Consider the following 19,687-nt stretch of genomic DNA (forward strand, 5'->3'; position numbering starts at 1 on the left):
CCTTTAAAAATAGAGTAAGGAGCAAGTAGATGGCACAGTGAATAGAGCACTGGCTCTGAATTTAGGGGGCCTTAAGTTCAAAAGAATCCTCAGATACTTGGCACTTACTACCTGTGTAACCCTTACAAGTCACTTAATCCTTATTGCCTCAACAAAAGAGAGAGAGAGAGAGAGAGAGAGAGAGAGAGAGAGAGAGAGAGAGAGAGAGAGAGAGAAGAAGAAAAGAAAAGATTTGCCTGTGTGATTCCAAAGGAAGAAGTTCTAATGGTGACATTTCAAGCACTAGTGATGGGTTATGGGAAAACACTTGGGGCAGGGAGAGTCTCCTGCCACCCCTCAAATCACAATACCTTGGCAAGCTCTGGGCAGCCCTGATTGCTCAATCCCTTCCCCACAAATTATATCCAGTATTATTTCTCCCCTACTCCCCTCCCCAGCCCTATGGAATCACTGCCTACAAGAAGTCATCCTGCATGTTCCCATTGAAGGTTCCACAGAGCCCCACGGTGTCATCCTTCCATCGCTGGTCCACCTGGATATAGAGACGCAGCCCCTCCGGGTCATACAGCACACGCACTCCAACAGAGGTCCGCACACGCAGAAACACGGATGACAGCTTCCGAATCTCAAAGGCATCTAGGAGAAGCAATGGTGGTCAGGGCTGGAAAGAAAGCTTCAAGAACCGTAGTTAAACCCTATTCCACCTACAAGGTACCCTGTAAATACCATGCCCTGGAAAAAGCATCTATTCCATAGATTCCAAATAGAGCATCTATTCCATAAACCTATTCTAGGACCATATTCTACCACAAAGGTAAAAGGCATAACCCCACTTTAACATTGATAGTGGGGACCATCTCACTGAAACACCAGCTTTTAGAATTGTTCTGTGCTCCATTGTCCTAATCCAGGGGAAATGTAAGCATTAAAAGACTCTTAGGAGATTAATCTCATAACAGTGTCAGAAATAACCCCATGATAACACTTCTGTTGATATGATCAGCCCAAACATATTACATTTCACAGTTGCAGATTACTCTAAATGTAGTGCTTTATTCTCCCCAAAGATTTAGTATAAATACTATTGCCCCATTTTATAAATGGAGGTTGAGAAGAGTAAGATGACATTTCCACAGTCACACAGCTCAAATTCAAATCCAGATCCTCCTCTTCCAAATTCAGTATCACTTATACTCTAATACTCTATTTGGTGAATGAAAAATGATCCAGTAATAGGGCTGGTAACTGGGAAGTCCCTATATCCTTGGAAGTCTTCAGGTAGAAATTAAATGACCAGGGAATTATCTGGAATGTAATAGATGGTATTTTTGATCAGGGCTAAATTAGACTAAGTTCCTTGCAAATCTGTGATCTACATCATCATCATATAGCACATACCTACTATGTTCCTAATAGCATGAGAATTAACTCCTCTGTCTAAAGGGCATAATAATGGTGGCTAATGGCTCCTAACAACTCAAGAAATCCAGGGCACCTGGAGCTTCCCACCTGCCCTTCCGCATCTTACCATCTGTGTAAGGCAGGGTGACCTTGTACTGACCAGACATGAGGATATCTCCTGCCTGAGTCATGGTCACCTGTCTCCGAGGTGTTTGATTCAGAATCACAGTCACTGACTGGATACAGGCCCCATCCTGATTCTGGAAACAAAGGTAAGGAGGAGTCAGAGGGTCAGTCACATAGAAGCCAGGCAAAAAAGGGAATCAGTTCACTTATCTATCACCTATCTAGGTTTTCTCTTTCTCCCAAATTGATGAAGATGGCGACCCCTTTTATATCCCAACTGCTATCAGATCACCCAGCCTCATCATTCGTCCCTTTAATGTGCACAAGTCTGAGGTTGGGTAACCCCTTAATGGACCTTCTAGGTCCATGCATCTATGACATATGAGGTCATAGCCACACAGCAGACTCTACCAAAAGTCATTTTTTTTCCCCAGGATCTGACACAGTGATTTCTCAGGTACTCCTTGGAACCAGATGCTTCAAGAGCACCTTCAGACCTACAAATTCCATCTCCTGCAGCCTGGGATAAAGGCAAGGAGGGAGAGAACTATGAATTATTAATGAAGAAAACCCTCCTTCACCCTAAGCCTGGGCCTGAGAATTGTTTATTACACTTGGAGTCATTTACAAAATATCTTGCTGAAAGGTCACAATGACATTTCACCATCCTTGCTGCCTGAAATCCCTTTTATTAAATCAAAGCATCTCCCCTAACAAAAAGCCCTTTCATTTGGAATCTCATCTGGCATGGTACCACGTATAAGGCAGTTGTCTTATAAATATCTCTGACTAGCTCACATTTCTCACAATTTGTTTTGAGGTTTAAAAAGTGTCTTTCACCACAATCACTCAGGGAAGAAGGAAGAGCCAATCTTAGTATTCTCATTTTCTGATGAAGAAACTGAAGCTCAAAGAGAGTGACTTGTCTATGATTGAACAACTAATAAGTGACTAAGGCAGGATTTACAATGAAGTCTCCTGCCTCCAAACCCAATGCTATACCTACTACCCCACACTATCTTTTCAAGGGGCTCAGTTGAAGACAGTGAAATGACAGGGAATGACAAATCTTCCAGGAAAATGAAATAGCCCAGTAAACAGAGAACTAAATCAAGAAAGAAGATGCCTGAGCTCCCATTCCACTTGGGCTGCTCGCTCAAAGTGGGATTGAGCCGTATTGTCATTCATGAAATGGGAAGGTTAAGCAGACCCTTCCCTTACACTCATTCTGACAGCTCTAGGTCATACTGCTGACATTTCAATTAATATTGTATACTAGGATGTTGGCAGATCCCTTCTCCAGTGAGCAGTTGACAGTCTGTTCTACAATTTCCATGCCCAGGAGCTTCCCAAGGACTTGTGTGCTAATAAGTAATTATTATTAATGTTCATTCTTCGTTTTTGAAGAAGACCATGACATCGGGAAATGCTGCTGTGACAAGCACATAAATTGAATTTGAGTGACGGGGTGCTAATTCACCAGCCTCACTTTCTCCTCCAGAGCCATCTGGGTCCAATGGCCAGATAGGAATCAGGATGATTGGAGATGGCCCTGGATGCGAGGCAATCAGGGTTAAGTAATTTGCCCAAGGTCACACAGCCAATAAACATCTGTCAGATTTGAACTCAGGTCTTCATAACTTCAGGGTCAGCACTCTTCCCACATGCCATCTAGCCGCCCTTGAGTAATTCACAACTAAGATGCAACGAAGAGCAGCACTTTCACAAGTGAAAGTACTCTAAAGTGGTGTGGCTAGGTGGTGCAGTGCATAAGTCACTGGCCCTGGAGTCAGGAGGACCTGAATTCAAATCCAACCTCAGGCACTTAATAATTACCTAGCTGTGTGGCCTTGGGCAAGCCACTTAACCCCATTGTCTTACCAAAAAAAAACCCTAAAAAAATAGTACTCTAACTTTTCAAGTGGGTCCATTTATTGTAAGCTCCTTGAAAGCAAGGTAGCTAGATGGTGGAGCTAGTGGGTAGAGCACCAGTCCTGAAATCAAGAGGACCCGAGTTCAGATTCGCCCTAGGATACTTGCTGGCTAAGGCCTTAGAAGTCATCTCTTCCATCCCCCTCATTTTGCAGATGAAGATAGCTAGGTTCAGAGAGATCTTGTGACTTTTCCACAGTCATTCAGGTACAAGTGTCAGGTCCTCTGACTAGACTTAGTACTTTCTGCACTATACAAAGCTGACTCTCTCTAGACCAATCTCAGAGTATTGGTCTATAATGTTAAACCACATCCAGATAGCACCACCCTTCAGGGCATTGGTCTATCTGGAGTGTTGTAGAATCCTCACTAGTTTCCATATTACTTACATGTAAACTAATCTTACTCTCTAATTGGAGGGCAGATTCAGATGCATCTTCAAAGAGGAGATTTTCTTGTTTCTGCTGAAAGGATTAGGGAAAGTGACCCCTAAGGTAATGTTTGAGGGACTACATTCTAACCAAGCCTTTAGGGAAGATAGGAAAGCATAATCAAGAGCCCCCAGATTCCTCACCTAAACAATACCCCAGAGTAAACACAATTCAACCCTTCAAACAAAAGCTGAACACCCCCCCTCCCATTAAAGCAAACTCTTGGAAAAGTCATTAGCTCCAACTGAGCTGCTTACAAAATTATCTTCCTTCCCATGCCTGCCTACCACACACTGTCACCATCAATCCCATATTTTAAATTTAATTTAATTTTTTACTATGAATAAAAATGTATTTTCTCTCCCTCTCACTTATCCCACTGAATTAAAAGGGGAAGAAAGGAAAAAAAATTGCAATAAATATGCATAACCAAGCTAAAAAGGATCCTACAAATCTCCTTGCAAGAAAGGTCTTAAAATACTGCCCCCAACACAAGCAGCCAGCTCCATTAGACAATGAATGAACTCAGTTTTCCACTCATACTGACAGCTCTAGGTCAAACTGATGACATTTCAATTAGTCTAAACCTGCTTTGTTTACTAGGATGTTGCAGATCTCCTCTCCAGTGAGGAGTTGACAGTATATTCTATCATTTCCATGCACAGGAACTGCCCAAGGACTTGTTTGCTAATAAGTGATACACAATGGAGTGTCTTCTCATCTAAAGCTTCATGAATTAAGTCTTTAGTTCCTGAGGGAGGGAGGCAATAGTACCATTTCTCTTCTGCTCTGACCAGACCATATCTGAAATTCAGTCCTGGACACCATATTTGGGAAAGGAATGTATAATCTATGAGACATTTCAGAAGAGGGAGCCAAGATAAGTAAGAAATTAGAAATTATTTCATAGATGTATTAATCGAAGGAAATGTTTAGTCTGAAAAAGAAAAAAATTTAGGCTGAAGGACACTGATATCTTCTAGTAAATAAGGAAGAAGGGTTAAATAGGTTCTCCCGGTCTCTAACAGGAAAAATCAGAAGCACCTGCTAGAAGCTACAAGAGGGTGATTCAAATAAAAACAATAGCTAGCATTTATATGATGCATTAGGAAAGATTTATAAAGTACCTCACAGATATTACTTAATTAACAATGCTCAAATTATTCTATGCTATTCAATGCTCTTTTAAAATCCCCATTTTTACAGCTGAGGAAACTAAGAGATGATATGACTAACCCTGGGTCATACCCACAATAAGCATCAGTTTTAAACTGAACTTATGACTTGCTGACTCCGGGTCTTAGTTGCCTTTCTAATAAATAAAGGAACTGCCTTGGGAGGTAGCGAGATCCCCATCAATAAAGGAAGGTCTTCTGATAGATAAATGGTGATTATTTATCAAGGATGTGGTAGAGAGATCCTGAACAGATACAGCTCTTACTGCCATCCTTTACTCTAGTTAGTAGGGTCTTCAAAGTATTCTCTGAAAGTACCTTGTTTATTCCTATTTCTGGAACTTTGGTCATTTTGATTAACATGTAGGTCAATCCTCTTACCCATCCATCTAAATCTTACCTGCTTATCTGTGGGCAGGTAGGTGGCACAATGAATGGAAGACTGACTTTGGAGTCAGGAGGATCAGAGTTCGAATCCAGCCTCAGTCAACTGACACTAACCCTGATTGCCTCGAATCCAGAGTCATCTCCAGTCTTCCTGATCCATATCTGGCCACTGGACACAGATAACTTGGAGGAGAAAGTGAGGCTGGTGACTTAGCACAGTTCCCCCCATTCAAATCCAGTTCATGTACTTGTCATGGCATCACCATTCTTCGAGAATGAAGGACAAACATCATCTGTTTATCCTCCAAGACAGGCTAAGTCTTAGTCCCTCCATAAAGCCTTCCCTGATTATACTTCACCCATAATTAGACGCATGTGATCTTACATTGAGCAGTTCTCTGATTGTTTCAGGCTTGTGAACTTTGACACCCCCTGAGACTATAAGGGAAGCAATGGGGTGGGAGGCTTATCTCTTACCCTAAGGATTATTTTTTATCCCATTGATTGGCCTGTGGGTCATTTATATGCAATCTCCCCTTCTCATTTGCCATCTCCATGGATAGCACCCATGACTGCAGCAGAAATCTTACCAGGCCACATGGGGCATTCTGTATTGTCACTGTGAAGGCACCTGAAGAGCGGCTTTTGGCTAGGATGTACTGGCATGTGGCGGGAAATGTGTACCGACGGCCATCAAAAGTTGTGAAATGGATATCTCCAGTCACAGAGCACTCCGCTGAAAGAATAGGAGACTGGTCATACCCAAGGGAAACTGTTCCTCAGGCTAGGGATTCTGGTCTGCCAGAAAGAAGAGATGAAGCCCTCCACTCTTGGTGGATGATAGTTTGATGGAGAAACCTAGATCCCATCTTCTGGTCCTGGATCTGAGGCAAGAGATATAGGCTGAACCATGAGAAACTCTCATTCTAAAAGGAGGGGGCAGATCATCCTTGGAAACCCCTGGCTCTGATGGAAGGAACTTTGTATGTTCTTAAAGTTTAGAAAATTCCAAAATTAAAAACAATTCAGTCTACAGGATTAGTATCATTCAAGCAAAAATACTCAGGTCAGAAAGGAGTTCGTTGCCTGGGATAATCTAAAGCATTGGCTCGAGCCTACTGCTAACAGGGCCCTAGAGAGCTGCTCCTATGGATCTGGCCTCCCCCTCCCCCAAACTGGGAGCATGAAGCTGAGACCTCCACCCCAAGGCCACAAGATACCTGGGCAGGTTGAAGCACTGCACATCCATTTGCCCCCTCTGCATGTGCTGAAAAAGATGACATTCCATAGGTTATGGTCTAGGGTGCAGGTGCAGTCCAAATCCCAGTGACCAGGACGGAAACTGATACTCTCTATCTGCCCTCTTTTTCCAAACTTAGCTGGTCCCCACACACACTGACCAGCAGCTTTATCTAGATCTTGAGGTCACAGACCTAGGGATTTCTTTAGAAACAATGAAAGGGAAACTCATGAAGCTTATAGCCACCCAACGGCCCACCAATAGTGTCAGAGGTAGGATTTGAATCTAGAATCTCTAATTCCACATTCAACCACTTTCTCACTGTACCTAGGGCAAAGACATCCCCCTCCATTCCACCCACCCTCCAAAATAAAAACATAGTATATCTGTATAAGGAACTAGGAATGATCCAGTAAGCACAATGCTCTTCTCCAACAGCAGCATTTCCCCTCTGACCCATGTCCTCTCCCTTTCACTAGTGGAGACCTGATCCTGGGAAAAGTTTAAAAAACCTTCTGGTTCCTCTAACCTTTTTCTCTTTGGTACCTTTTTTGTGGTTTTCTCTTATGTTTGTATTTTTCTCTTTGGTGACCTCTCTGTCTTCACTAAGTACCTATTTGTCTAGTATCTCTAAGCATTTCCAAGGCTTGGAGGTAGAAGGCCTAAGGGAAGAGTTTGTCATAAATAGGTCAGAGAACTGTCCAGGAAGGGGAGCAAAGGAAGCCTAACCCAAGTCTGCATTAGGCTCATATGCTCCAGAAATGCAGCTAGAATAAACTCTGAGGGCCAGAAAGGAAGAAGTCCAGAAAGGAATTGATAATGATGAGGAAAGGGAAAGGAAGTACAGTAGAAAAAAACAACACTAGACCAAAGAGTCAGAAGACAATAATTAACTCAATGTGGGATCATGGGCAAGTCCCTTTCCTTCTCTGGTCCTCAGTATCCCCAACTACAAAATGAGAGGGTTGCACTAGATGACCTCAAGGGGCCCTTGAAGCTTTGACTTTCTGTGGTTCTAAGATATCAAGGAGAAAGGGCCTGCCCATCTCCCATCAATCTTTCAGGGAACGGGAATCTCTCCATGCACTATCTCCCTATAAGCTGTACTCTGTTGTTTCTATAACCACATCCAATTAGGATCATCAGCCTCTGTTTTATCCTTCATTTTTTTTAGGTTCTTTTGTAAGGCATATGGGGTTAAGTGGCTTGCCCGAGGCCACACAGCTAGGTAATTATTAAGCGTCTGAGACTGGATTTGAACCCAGGTACTCCTGACTCCAGGGCCGGTGCTTTATCCACTGTGCCACCTAGCCATCCCTTATCCTTCATTTTCAAAGAAGACCATGATATCAGAGGAATAATTGGATTTGAGTGGGGGGGGTGCTGTTCTAAGTCACCAGTCTCACTTTCTCCTCCAGAATCATCTGAGTCCAGGAGCCAGATGACTGAATGACCCTGGATGTGAGGCAGTCAGGATTAAATGACTTGCCCAAGGTCATACAGCTAGCAAATGTCTGAGGTGAGATTTGAACTCAGGTCCTCCTGACTTCAAGGCCAGTGTTCTACCCACTGTACCATCCAACTGTCCCCATCATATGCTGAAGATTTTTCCTGAGTACCAGGGCCTAGATGTGCAAGGCTGCCCAGCTTCTCCTAACCCTTCCCATAATGGGCACCAACCATGTCTTGCAGTCATCATTCACCACAGAGCCTTTTGGATACAGACTCCCGTGGAATTCACAGGGACACTCAGCAGGTTCCATGCAGCCCCCGTCTTCAAAGATTAGACCTGGGAATGCAAGATTAATCCAATTCTGATCACAGTATTGCCTAGCTCAAAACTTTTCAATGGCTGCCCACTATTTACATGGGGAATTAAACTCTTCAGGTCTGGCAGTTAACACTTTCCACAAAGTGACTGCCCTCCCACCCCTCGGAACCCCAGACTGCTCCTTACAGTTTACAATTCTTTCTCCTTCCTTTGAAACCCAAATGTGTACACCACTAGTTTATACTTTTTGTTAGGTGTTTATCATGCTTATTGGCATCATACCTAATACTTATATTGTCAGTTTTCCTTTCATGAGGCTAGATCTTGGTTCCCTCACCAAAATATATGTTTTATGGAGGCAGGTACCCTGTCATATTAAATTGTAATCAATTCCCTGTCCTCTTTCCTCCTCTCCTCTTCTCTCTCTCTCTGTCTCCCCCTCCCCCTTCTCTCCTCTTTCCTCCTCTTTCTTCTCCCTTCTTTTTCCCTCCCCTCCCCTCCCTTCCTTTTGTTTTTCCCCTTCTTGTCTCCTCTCCTCTCTTTCTCTCTCTCTCTGTCTCCTCTCCTTTCTCCCCTTTTCTCTCCTCTCCTCTCCTCTCTCTCCTTTCCCTCCCTTCCTTTCCCTTCCCCTCCTGTACTCTCCTCTCCTCTCCACTCCCTTCCTCTCTTCTCTGTCTCCTCTCTTTTTCTCTCCTCTCCTTACCCCTCCTCCCTCTCCTCTTTCTCCTGTTCTTACTTTCCTCTCTCTCTGCCTCTTTCTCTCTAGGGCATGAAAGTAGTAATTTATTGAATGACTGAATAATAAACAAATTAATGAGTAAGTGAAGGAATCATTAAGTGAGCAAATTAATGTATTATGAATAAGGGAGCAAACAAATGAATTAGTGAGTGAATGAGTAAGTGAATGAATTGAATGAGTGAATATGTTAATAAATGAGCAAATATTCAATCCCAGCATTTCTCATGCCAAAATTTCAATCTTAGTCAAATTATAAAATCTTAACAAGTCTCACAGCAGGGCCACCCATCTTCAATCCCTAGTTCATTAGATCTGGCATTAGTTTTCCCAGGATAATTAACCACTTCCTCCCTTTAATATTACCCTCAGGGCAGTAGCAACCATCCACACAGGCAATTTCACTGTCGATGCAAGGGGCCTTGGACTGGCAAGTCACAGGACAACAGTTAATACATTCATTATAGATGAAAGTCTCCTCCTTGCAGGTCACAACTAGAAGAATGGGAGACAGGAAGATAAGCCATGAGGCAGTGTCAATTCTTCATCATCCATCTGTCCTGTTCCCATATTAACTCTGAGGTTGCTCATGCCAAAGCCCCAAGCTCCATCCCCAACTCTCCAATTCCCAACTCCTTTCCTCTTGGAAGAGTCTTTGATCTCTGATGCCCTACAGCTAGCGGTAGGATTGAGTCCCTAACCATCACTGAAGAAAAGCATCCAGTACCTGTCCAAGGAACCAGGTACCAACCACTAGCCTTAGAGTCAGCACATACAGTGAAGACCCCTTACACATGGATGAACAAGGCATAATTATAGAATATCAGAGATAGAAGAGGCCTTAGAGTTCAATCTAGAACAATCTTATGGTACCCAATCCAGGAATCTCCTCTATAATAACCTAATATCTTGTTTATTCTATAGAGATCTTGCTCCCTCCAAAGTCAGCACATTACATTATCTGAAATTGTCTAATTATGGAGAAATTTTTCCTTTATACTGAGCTGAAATCTGCCTCTTTGCAATGCCCATCCTGTGTTCCTCATTCTATCCTCTGGTACCAAGGAGAACAGATTGAATCTCTCTTCCACATGACAAGCTCTTTGGAAGCTTGAGGACATCAAACATTACACTTGATTTTAGCCAAAAGGCTGAGAGGCGATGAAGACATCAATCATTGACTCCTTGAGTCTTCTCTTTAATAGGTAAATATCCTTAGACTGATCATCATCTCCTCATGGTCAGGTCTCTAGATCTCTCACTAACCAAATGGGTTATTTCTAGATTCATCCCAACTTGCCAATATCTTTAAATTATATAAATACCAATCTCTATGGGCATGTTAGTGGCACAGTAGAGTGCTGGGCGTAGATTCAGGATAACCTAAGTTCAGATTCAGCCTTACACACTTACTATGTGATCCTGGGCAAGTCATTTAACCTCAGTTTCTTTCTCTGAAAATGGGAATAAAAATAACATCTATATTGTTAGGATTGTTGTGAATTTCAAATGAGATAATGTTTGCAATGTTTTTGGCCCAGTGTTGGACATCACACATACTTAACAAATCTTTTTCCCCTTTACCCCCTCCCACTAAAATGATTATATTTAATCATTTTACAAAGATCTTTCTTATCCATTATGTCTTGAAGCTATATAATAACAGCAGTAGTTAATTGTTCCTCTATGAGGAATTCCTCGATGAGGAAATTAATATTTTTGTTTGATAACAAAGTATGCTTAATACATATTTATTTCCAAATAGGGTTCTACCTCCAAGTACTTGTGACCTTTGGGAAACCTCTTCACATTTCAGGAATTCAGTTTCCTTGAATACAACTTGAGGGCATTTGATCATATGATTTCCAAGATTCTCTTCCAGTGATGGCATTCTATGACTCTGAAGTAAAGTTCATATCCAGAGTTCCCTTAAATAATGGTCAGAACACATTTGATCTCCCCCAACCTCAGGTACAGGCACATGGATCAAAGGTCGTTAGGTATCAGAGTGGCATAGTGAATAGAGTTCTATGAAAGGAACTGGAGTCTAGAAGACCTGAGCTCAAATCTGGCCACAGAAATTTATTAGCTATGTGGCCCCAAGCAAGTCACTTAGCTTCCACATGCCTCAGTTTCCTTATCAGTAAAATGTGGAAAATAATAGTACCAATCTCCCATTTCTGTGAGGATAAAATGAGAGTATTTGTAAAGTGCTATAAGAATATTAGCTTGTTGTTGGTATAGGTTTAGAGCTGGAAGGGATCTGAGGTCATCTCAACAAGCCACTTCATTTTACAGGTGAGGAAACCAAAATCCAGGAAGGGTCAAAGGTCAAACAAATAATGTCAGAAGCAGAATTTGAACCAAGCTCCTTGGTATCTAGAACTGGTAATGACTGTGCCATGATGATACTCTCCATGACTCAACCTGGGCAAATGAACTACCAATGAAGCCAGACTTCTCTGACTTGAGGTTCCTTTCTTCAAAGTCCAGATCAAGGCTGTGTCCTTAGACTTTTTAGGTCTGTACCTTACAGATAACCTTGCTCTCCCCCCGACCAGGGTTCCTACCACAGAATGGGAACTTGGTTCTCCAGTTTTGCAAGGAGCGCCCAGCATGAGCACATGCCCGAGCATACTCAGTCAGTGCCCGGCACCATGTGGCATCCTCAGATGCTGACCTGCCAGAGACACCAAGGGTCAAAATAAGGATCAATAGGGTCCATCCTTCCACCCTGACCTCAATATCCAAGACCCTTATAGATATCAAATCCCTTCCTGACTGATCATCTTACTTGTTTATTTACACCAGGGTGTGGGGGGGGGGGGAATAGGGATGAGATGGAAAAAAGCAAAGCTTAGTGGAAGGGATCTATCTGGATTTAAGTCCTAACCCTGCCTATGCCACTAACTCTGTGTGACCCCTTCCCCCTCCTACTTCTGCTCCCCAGATCTGTTTCTCCATTTAAAAAGGGAGGGGAGATTAAACTCTGTTTCCCTCCTAGTTCAACTCCAACCCCACAAGGTGATAAGGAAGATAAAAGACAGAAGGATACTTTGAAAATAAAAAAGGCATAAGCTCAAAGACTAAGGATAATTCAAGCCTAACACTTAGCCCTGCCTTAAACCCAAAGCAGAAACTCCCCTCCTCTGCCTTAAACCCAAAGTAGAAACTCCCCTCCTCACCACCATCCCACAGGATTCACTCACAGGCAGAGATCACTAGTACAACTGGCCATGAAGGGCAAGGGGCTGACGTAGTCATGGCAGGTGTCAAATGGGGGCTTCAGCAGTACCTCACATAGCTCATACACCCCCTACAAACAAAGCAGCACAGACACTAGTGAGTGAGTAAGGAAAAAATCAGAGGTCTTAGAGGAACCATCTTCTATTCCCTAACTAGGCCAGGGTAGTATCTGTTCAATTCACAGATGGACAAATAGGAAGGAGACAGAGAGAATTACCTAGAGAATGAAGAAAGGAGGAGGAATAAAAGGGAAAAAGAGAAAGTGATAAGAAAAGAGGGAAATATGGAGAACAAAAAAAGGGAAAGGGAGAAGAGTTAAGAAGAAAGGATGAAAGAAGGCACATTCCTCCTAGACCCATTCCCTCCAGTATCACAAAGTTCCTAACAGTGTGAGAATGGTTTCTTCTACTCAAAGAGCACATTATAAGCATTTCCTTCCCCATTCCAAAATGGAACCTCAGCAATGAGGTCCATGGTCCAGCTAAGAAACCCTCATCTTTTTTTTTTCTTTTAGAGGGAGAAACCAAGACTGGACCTTAAGAGGTAGGAATAGAGAAGAACAGGACTCTGACCTGCATGGCAGTGGGGCTCTGATGGAAACATGGAGGGCGTGATGGAAACGAGACATTAGGTCCAGAAGTCTCATCTGGAGGATCCTCCTGCCAACTGTTCACAAACTCAGCCACATCCTCTGTCAATTTTCCTGTTGGATAAAATGTCATGCCAGGGATGACCACCAAGAAAAAGGAAGGAATAGCAACAAAAGACAATAAGAAAGCAACAAAATCAGAAAGCACTAAAAAATTTTCTCAAAAAATAAAACATAAACAAGTAGGAGATTCAAAACAAATGGATTATTATAATATTATTTTAGTTTTTTAATGTCTTCCCTGAATGATATGGTGGATATGGAGCTTGACTTGGAGCTAGGAAACATGAATTTAAATCCTACCTTAGATTCTTTTTTTTTTTTGCAAGGTAATGGGGATTAAGTGGCTTGCCCAAGGCCACACAGCTAGGTAATCAAGTGTCTGAGGTCAGATTTGAACCCAGGTACTCCTGACTCCAGGGCCAGTACTCTATCCACTGCACCACCTAGCTGCCCCCTGTACCTTAGATTCTTAAGAAGCTATGTGCCCCTACACAAGTTCTTTAATCAAACTCCTTTTAAGCTTCCTAAAGTTTTTTAAAAATCTTTAAAATTCAGATAATAATAATACCTGCCTCTCGGTGTTGTTGTGAGATCTAAATGAGATAAAATGGGAAGTGATTTGCAAATAATAAAGTACTATTTAAATACTAGCATTTAATTTATTTATCCATTATGTCCTTGAATCCTTCATAAACTGCCAGATTACTCTTAAAATGAAGCTTCCCCCCTAGAAGGATTTGCATGAACTGATGCTGAGCGAGATGAGCAGAACCAGAAGAATATTGTACACCCTAACAGCAACATGTGGGTGATGATCAACCTTAATGGACTTGCTCATTCCATCAGTGCAACAATCAGGCAGAATTTGGGGGTATCTATGGTAGAGAATGTCATCTGTATCCAGAGAAACAATTGTGGAGTTTGAACAAAGACCAAAGACTATTACCTTTCATTTAAAAAAAAATCCATTATCTTATTATGTAATTTTGCTATCTCCTATATTTTATGTTTCTTCCTTAATGATATGATTTCTCTCTCATCTCATTCAACTTAGATCAATGTATACTATGGAAACAATGTAAAGGCTGACAGACTGCCTTCTGTGGGGTGTGGGGGGAAGGATGCAAGATTAGGGGGGAAATTGTAAAATTCAAAATAAACAAAATATTTTTTAAAAAAATAAAATGTGGGGGTGGGGAGGCTAGTGGCACAGTGGATAGAGCACTGGCCCTGGAGTTCAAATCTGATCTCAAACATAATAATTACCTAGTTGTGTGGCCTTGGGCAAACCACTTAACCCCATTGCCTTGCTAAAAAAAAAAAACCCTAAAATAAATAAAATAAAATGCAGCTTCCCAGTAGAAATTATGCCAAGAAGTCATGTAAAATATTCATACCCTTTGACCATGAGTACTATCTGCTAGGCACAAATTCCAACATCAAAACATAAAATGATGTCACATATATAACAAAAATATTTCTAGCAGCATTTTTGAGGTGAATAAAAAGTACAAACAAGTAGATATCCATCTGCTGGAGAATGTTCAAAAATGTGGTACTTTAAGGTAATGAGATGTTATTGTGGTGAAAAATTATGAATATCAAGAATCAGAGAAGCATGAGAAGACTTATATAAACAGATGCAGAGTGAAGATAGCATAATCAGTAAAAGAAAGCAATAGACACAATGATTACAGCAACATACACTGAAAGAACACCAACAAAACAAAATTGAATCCTGGGGAACTATTTCAAAGCTTAACCCTAAAGAAGGGATGGAAAAAAATATGCCACCTACTCTCCAGTTTTCCTCACTTTTTTCCATTCTTTCACTGTCACAGACACCGAAAGAACATTTAACATTTGCACTTTCACTTGCATTGGTCCTTCCAACAGAAATAGCTTCTGCCCTACTTTTTAATGGGCCCAGGTCAGAGCCCAGTTCAGGGGTCAATTCAAGTCCCACATCTTCAATGAATGGAATGAATCTAGAGAATCATGGAAAGACTTTCATGAACTGATGCAGACTGAGGTAGCGCTAAGAAAACAATATATACAATGATTATAAAAATAGAAGCAATATAAATGGAAAGAGTGAATGCTACAAAATTATTACAGTTTTTCAAAGAACAAGTATGACCCAATAAAGACGAAAACATTTTCTCCTCCTTTGAAGTGTTAAAAAATACATGGATGAGTAACATTCTATTTATTTTCAGATCTTTTTACTATATTAATTAGTTTTGCTGACTATATTTTCTCTTTTGCCTCTTTTTGAAAAATACTTTGCTAGGAAGGACAGAGAGGAGATTTAGGTGATATAAAACAAAAATAGCAATAAAATATACTTTAAAAAATTAATCCTCATATGGCACAAGTTCCAGCTCTCTCACTGTCCTATTCACCTTCCTCTAGGTGTTTCCATCCCCATCAGATAAGAATTCTATATTATATTTAGTTTTCACTGTCATTGTTGTGGTTTTCACTGAATGGACTTTGCCTCAGTCATACCTTAGCTTGGGGCAGCTAGGTGGCACAGTAATTGGAGCACTGGCCCTGGAGTCAGGAGGACCTTAGTTCAAATGTGACCTAGACATTTAATAATTACCTAGCTGTGTGACCTTGGGCAAATCACCTAACCCCATTGCCTTTCCAAAAAAAAAAAAAAGATCTTAGCTTAAAAAGACCAAGATCTCCCACTTCATCCAGAGTCATTTCCAGGTATCTTGATTCATATCTGGTCATTGGACTCAGATGACTCCAGAGGAAAAAGTGAGGCTGGTAACTTTACACAGCCCTCCTCACCCCCACTTAAATCCAATGTACTTACTCACCTCCCTAATGTCATGGTCCTTTTCGAGAATGAAGGATAAACATCAACAGCAAGAATATAGTTTTCCTAAAGTACTTTCTCCACTCCCATAAGCTTCAGAGACTTTCTGTTATCTCCAGGAGCAAATATAAAATCCTCTGTGACATTTAAAATTTTTAACAACCTTGCTCCTCTCTATTTTTCTATTCCTTTTACACTTGACTTCCCTCCAACTCCCTATGATCCAGCTACACCAATGTTCTAGCTGTTCCTCACACAAATATTCATCTGCCAACTCTGTGTCTTTTCATTCTATGTCTGGGATACTCTCCTTCCTCACCTCCACCTCCTAGATTCCCTAGATATCTCCAGGCCTCAGCTCAAATGCCATCTTCTATAGGAAATTTTTCCTAAGTATTACTAGTGCCTTCTCTGTGGACTATTATGATTTCAGTGGTGTCTGAGTACAATCTGAGGTACATAGGTAAAGAATTACTAATCCCTATTTTGCAGATGAAAAATCTGAAAGTCAAAAAAGTAAAAGGACTTGCATAATATAACATAGGCACCAAGATCTGAATTTAACAAAGGCACCAACTTAAATCAAGCACATTTGAATTATTCTGCCCATAGATTGATTTAAAGGCCTCTGGGAAAGATTTCTCTACCTCTAAGCTACAAGAAGCCATAGAAGCAGAAAGAACTTCAGTTAGGGTTGAGACCTCGGAGGACAATGGGACCTCTGAGGTTCTTTCTAACCTAAATCTCAGATTATCAGATGACTATTGCTATCATAAAATATCATCATCAAGAGTGTGTTAGTAAATGTTTAACAACCAGATCTCCAGAAATGTACACATCACACTTCTAAGTTTAAATCTGTATTGTTAACATTTTCTAATTGCTTTTCTTAAGCCTAGACACTTCAACAAAACAATAAAATCTTGATGTATCACATTAGAGATTTCTAAGGTGAACCCCCCGGTCATTAAATCATCAATGAGCATTTATTTATAAAGTACCTAATATGTGCCAGACACCATGCTAAGCATTGAGGATACAAAAAAATACAAAACATGATCCTTACCCAGAAGGATCTCCCATTCTAATGAAGTGACCAACAGGCAAACACAAGATCTCTGAGTCCATCCAGCATGGGACAAACATCTCCACAGGATTGAGGACACAATAAACCCACTATACTGTTTTAATTGATGAAAAGATTAACTTTTTCCCAAATCCACCAACTGATCTCTCCATTCCTGGATGTCTCTATTGATGCTCCCATTGGAAAGTGGGAGGGGAAAAGAAAGTCTGGAATTATGGATTCTCAAGACTCACCAAAACTGGTCTTCAGATCATCCTGGGGGTCAGCATTGTTGTTCCCACATAGCCCATGAGTTTTGCCTAAGTATTCAGGACTCATCTTGATGTAGACAGCTGACTCACCATCCCAAGCCAGCGTGAAAGCAGACTGGTGCCGCACAATGACATAGCCAGCCATCTGATGGAGTCGCAAGTTCCCTGTAATGTGAGGCAGCTGGACCCTGCCATGGCATAAGGGGAGATAACACAGGGTACTCAGAGCTCCCAAATCTCCTGCGCAACATGATTTTCCAAGAAGGGTACTTATTACAAAGCATACTAATCTACAATATCTGAGCAGCCATCAGCTACAGACCCACTGGAACATACCACAGACAATCAGAATACTAACAGTAACTTCCTATTTGCATAGTCTTTTCTTTATTAACTATAGTTTATTCAATAAACTATTATAATAATTTATATACTTTACAACTTACAAAGACTTTTCTTCGTAAACCATAATTTATAAATTAAAGTATCAGATTAACAATTGCAATTGTAGTTTTTGGGTCCTATTATAATAGTAATAATAATAATAATAATAATTTACATATATTATAGTTTATAGTTTTTTCCTTACAGACCTGAAGTACCTAATGCAGATCTTACTTCATGGATGCAACAAGTGTATATTATGAGGAGATAAGGATACTAAGAGGCTAAAGCTTGACCAAGATCACACAACCAGCTAGGTTCAGAACCAAGACTTGAACTTGAACCTGCTGACTAGATCAGATGTGAAGACACTGAAAAGGAGAACGAGACTACAGACATACTTGTAGAAATTAGAGGAATAGAGGGAAGAGCTCTTCTACCCCAAAACTACAAGAGATCTTAGAAGGGAAAGGACTATTGAGACTAGAGTCAAGAGACCTGGCTTTGAACCTAGTCATCATTTATAAATCACTTTATCTCTCTAAGTCTAAGTTTTTACTTCTGTAAAGTGGAGATAATAATACTTATAATATTGTTGTTATGAGGAATGTACTTTGAAAACTGCAAATTATTATATTAATGATTATGATATAAATACTTATTCTAAATTAAGTATTATTCTTATAGGCTAAATAAATATGAATAATTATCCTTTTTAACCTACATACTACCAAATTCAATCATTAATAAGTCATTCTTTTGCATAAATCCAAATTTCTCTTTTAAAATGCAACTCTGTCTGAGAGGGATGGTACATGAAGTCCCTAAAACCTCCAGGGTAAATGAGTTTATTATGTGAGTTGCTCCAATAAAGGAGAATGGGAGGGAAGGAACAAAGGGAAAGAGAAGGAAGAGGGAAGTACACAGTAAAGACAATGGGGGCCCTTTTTGTAAGCCTTTTCTATACACACTCTCTAAAAATATTGTGCATACAAACTCTCCGACTTGCACCTCCTAAACAGTTGGAAATCATCCAGAGCCCAAGAACTTAAAAGGAAGACAGAAAAATTTCCTTTCCATTGGACTTCCCTCTAAGAAAAGGGGAATGCTGTTGTTTCTCCCCAAGACCCCATATACCATGGATGGTTAGATAAGGTACAAGGAAATTAGTTCATTACCCCAAACCCCCATGGGTGACATTCTTGCTCAGACGGATCTCATCTTCTCCTGCAAAGAAGAGGCTGACAGATCGTGGGCAGCTGTAGGGGAAAGAGCTGCATTCTGGGTAGTTGTGAATCTGAAATGAGAGAGTTGAGACACCTGAGCCAGGGACAAATTCCCTGACATTACCCCAATGGAGGTTTTGCCACAATAGGGAGGTCTAGGTCCAAGAGTCAATATGAGACTTGGATCTCTCTCTTTGTCAACTCTTTTTAGCTTTATTGATATGAGTTATGAGTCAATATTCCTCTAGAAATATAACTAATGCCAGATAAATCTGAGTCCAAATAACAATAAAAAGAACAATGAGCATTTATAGAACATTTCAAGATTTATGAAACCCTTTACACATTATCTCATTATGAATCTCATATAAACTATGTGAGATAGGTGTTAGCATTATCCCCATTTTATAGATGAGGAAACTGAGGCACAGAGAGGTAAAGTGACTTGCCCAGGGTCACATTGCAAGTGTATGTCAGAATCAGGATTGGAACTCTAGCCTTCCTGATTCAACATCCAGCGTTCTATCTACTAGATCACCTCGTTGCCTCTGTCTATCTGGCAAGAGGAAGTGTGAGAATGGGGAAAGTTCTAGGTGAATCATGAAGAACTGCAGAAGGGAAAGAGCTGAAGAGCAAGAACTTAGCAAGTATACCCCAAGCGTTGTCTGACACAAAGGGGCTCCGGCTGACCCACAGGATCTCTCTCCATAACAAGAATGAGAATCCCAGATTTCTTTAGTTTTAAAATGACAACAACAATAAAAACTACATACGTTTAAATGAAACTATCCAGAACATCTGTGACTTCA

At 40.9% G+C, this 19,687-nt stretch overlaps 1 protein-coding gene across 1 annotated transcript in view; it reads right to left on the bottom strand.

The window, feature by feature from the left end:
- The window catches only part of OTOG (otogelin), a 100,852-nt gene that overhangs the window by 68,296 nt on the left and 12,869 nt on the right, over positions 1 to 19,687 (bottom strand). The window contains exons 8-18 of the mRNA XM_074231609.1: positions 18,831 to 18,949; positions 17,251 to 17,456; positions 13,018 to 13,148; positions 12,409 to 12,515; positions 11,770 to 11,879; positions 9,566 to 9,694; positions 8,373 to 8,481; positions 6,673 to 6,719; positions 6,043 to 6,188; positions 1,529 to 1,661; positions 459 to 636 (exon numbers count right to left, since the gene is read on the bottom strand). Coding sequence (XP_074087710.1) covers positions 459 to 636; positions 1,529 to 1,661; positions 6,043 to 6,188; positions 6,673 to 6,719; positions 8,373 to 8,481; positions 9,566 to 9,694; positions 11,770 to 11,879; positions 12,409 to 12,515; positions 13,018 to 13,148; positions 17,251 to 17,456; positions 18,831 to 18,949 — 1,415 coding nt within the window. The remainder of the gene's footprint in view (positions 1 to 458; positions 637 to 1,528; positions 1,662 to 6,042; positions 6,189 to 6,672; positions 6,720 to 8,372; positions 8,482 to 9,565; positions 9,695 to 11,769; positions 11,880 to 12,408; positions 12,516 to 13,017; positions 13,149 to 17,250; positions 17,457 to 18,830; positions 18,950 to 19,687) is intronic.

This window comes from Macrotis lagotis, chromosome 3, assembly GCF_037893015.1.
Source record: "Macrotis lagotis isolate mMagLag1 chromosome 3, bilby.v1.9.chrom.fasta, whole genome shotgun sequence".
NCBI lineage: Eukaryota > Metazoa > Chordata > Mammalia > Peramelemorphia > Peramelidae > Macrotis > Macrotis lagotis.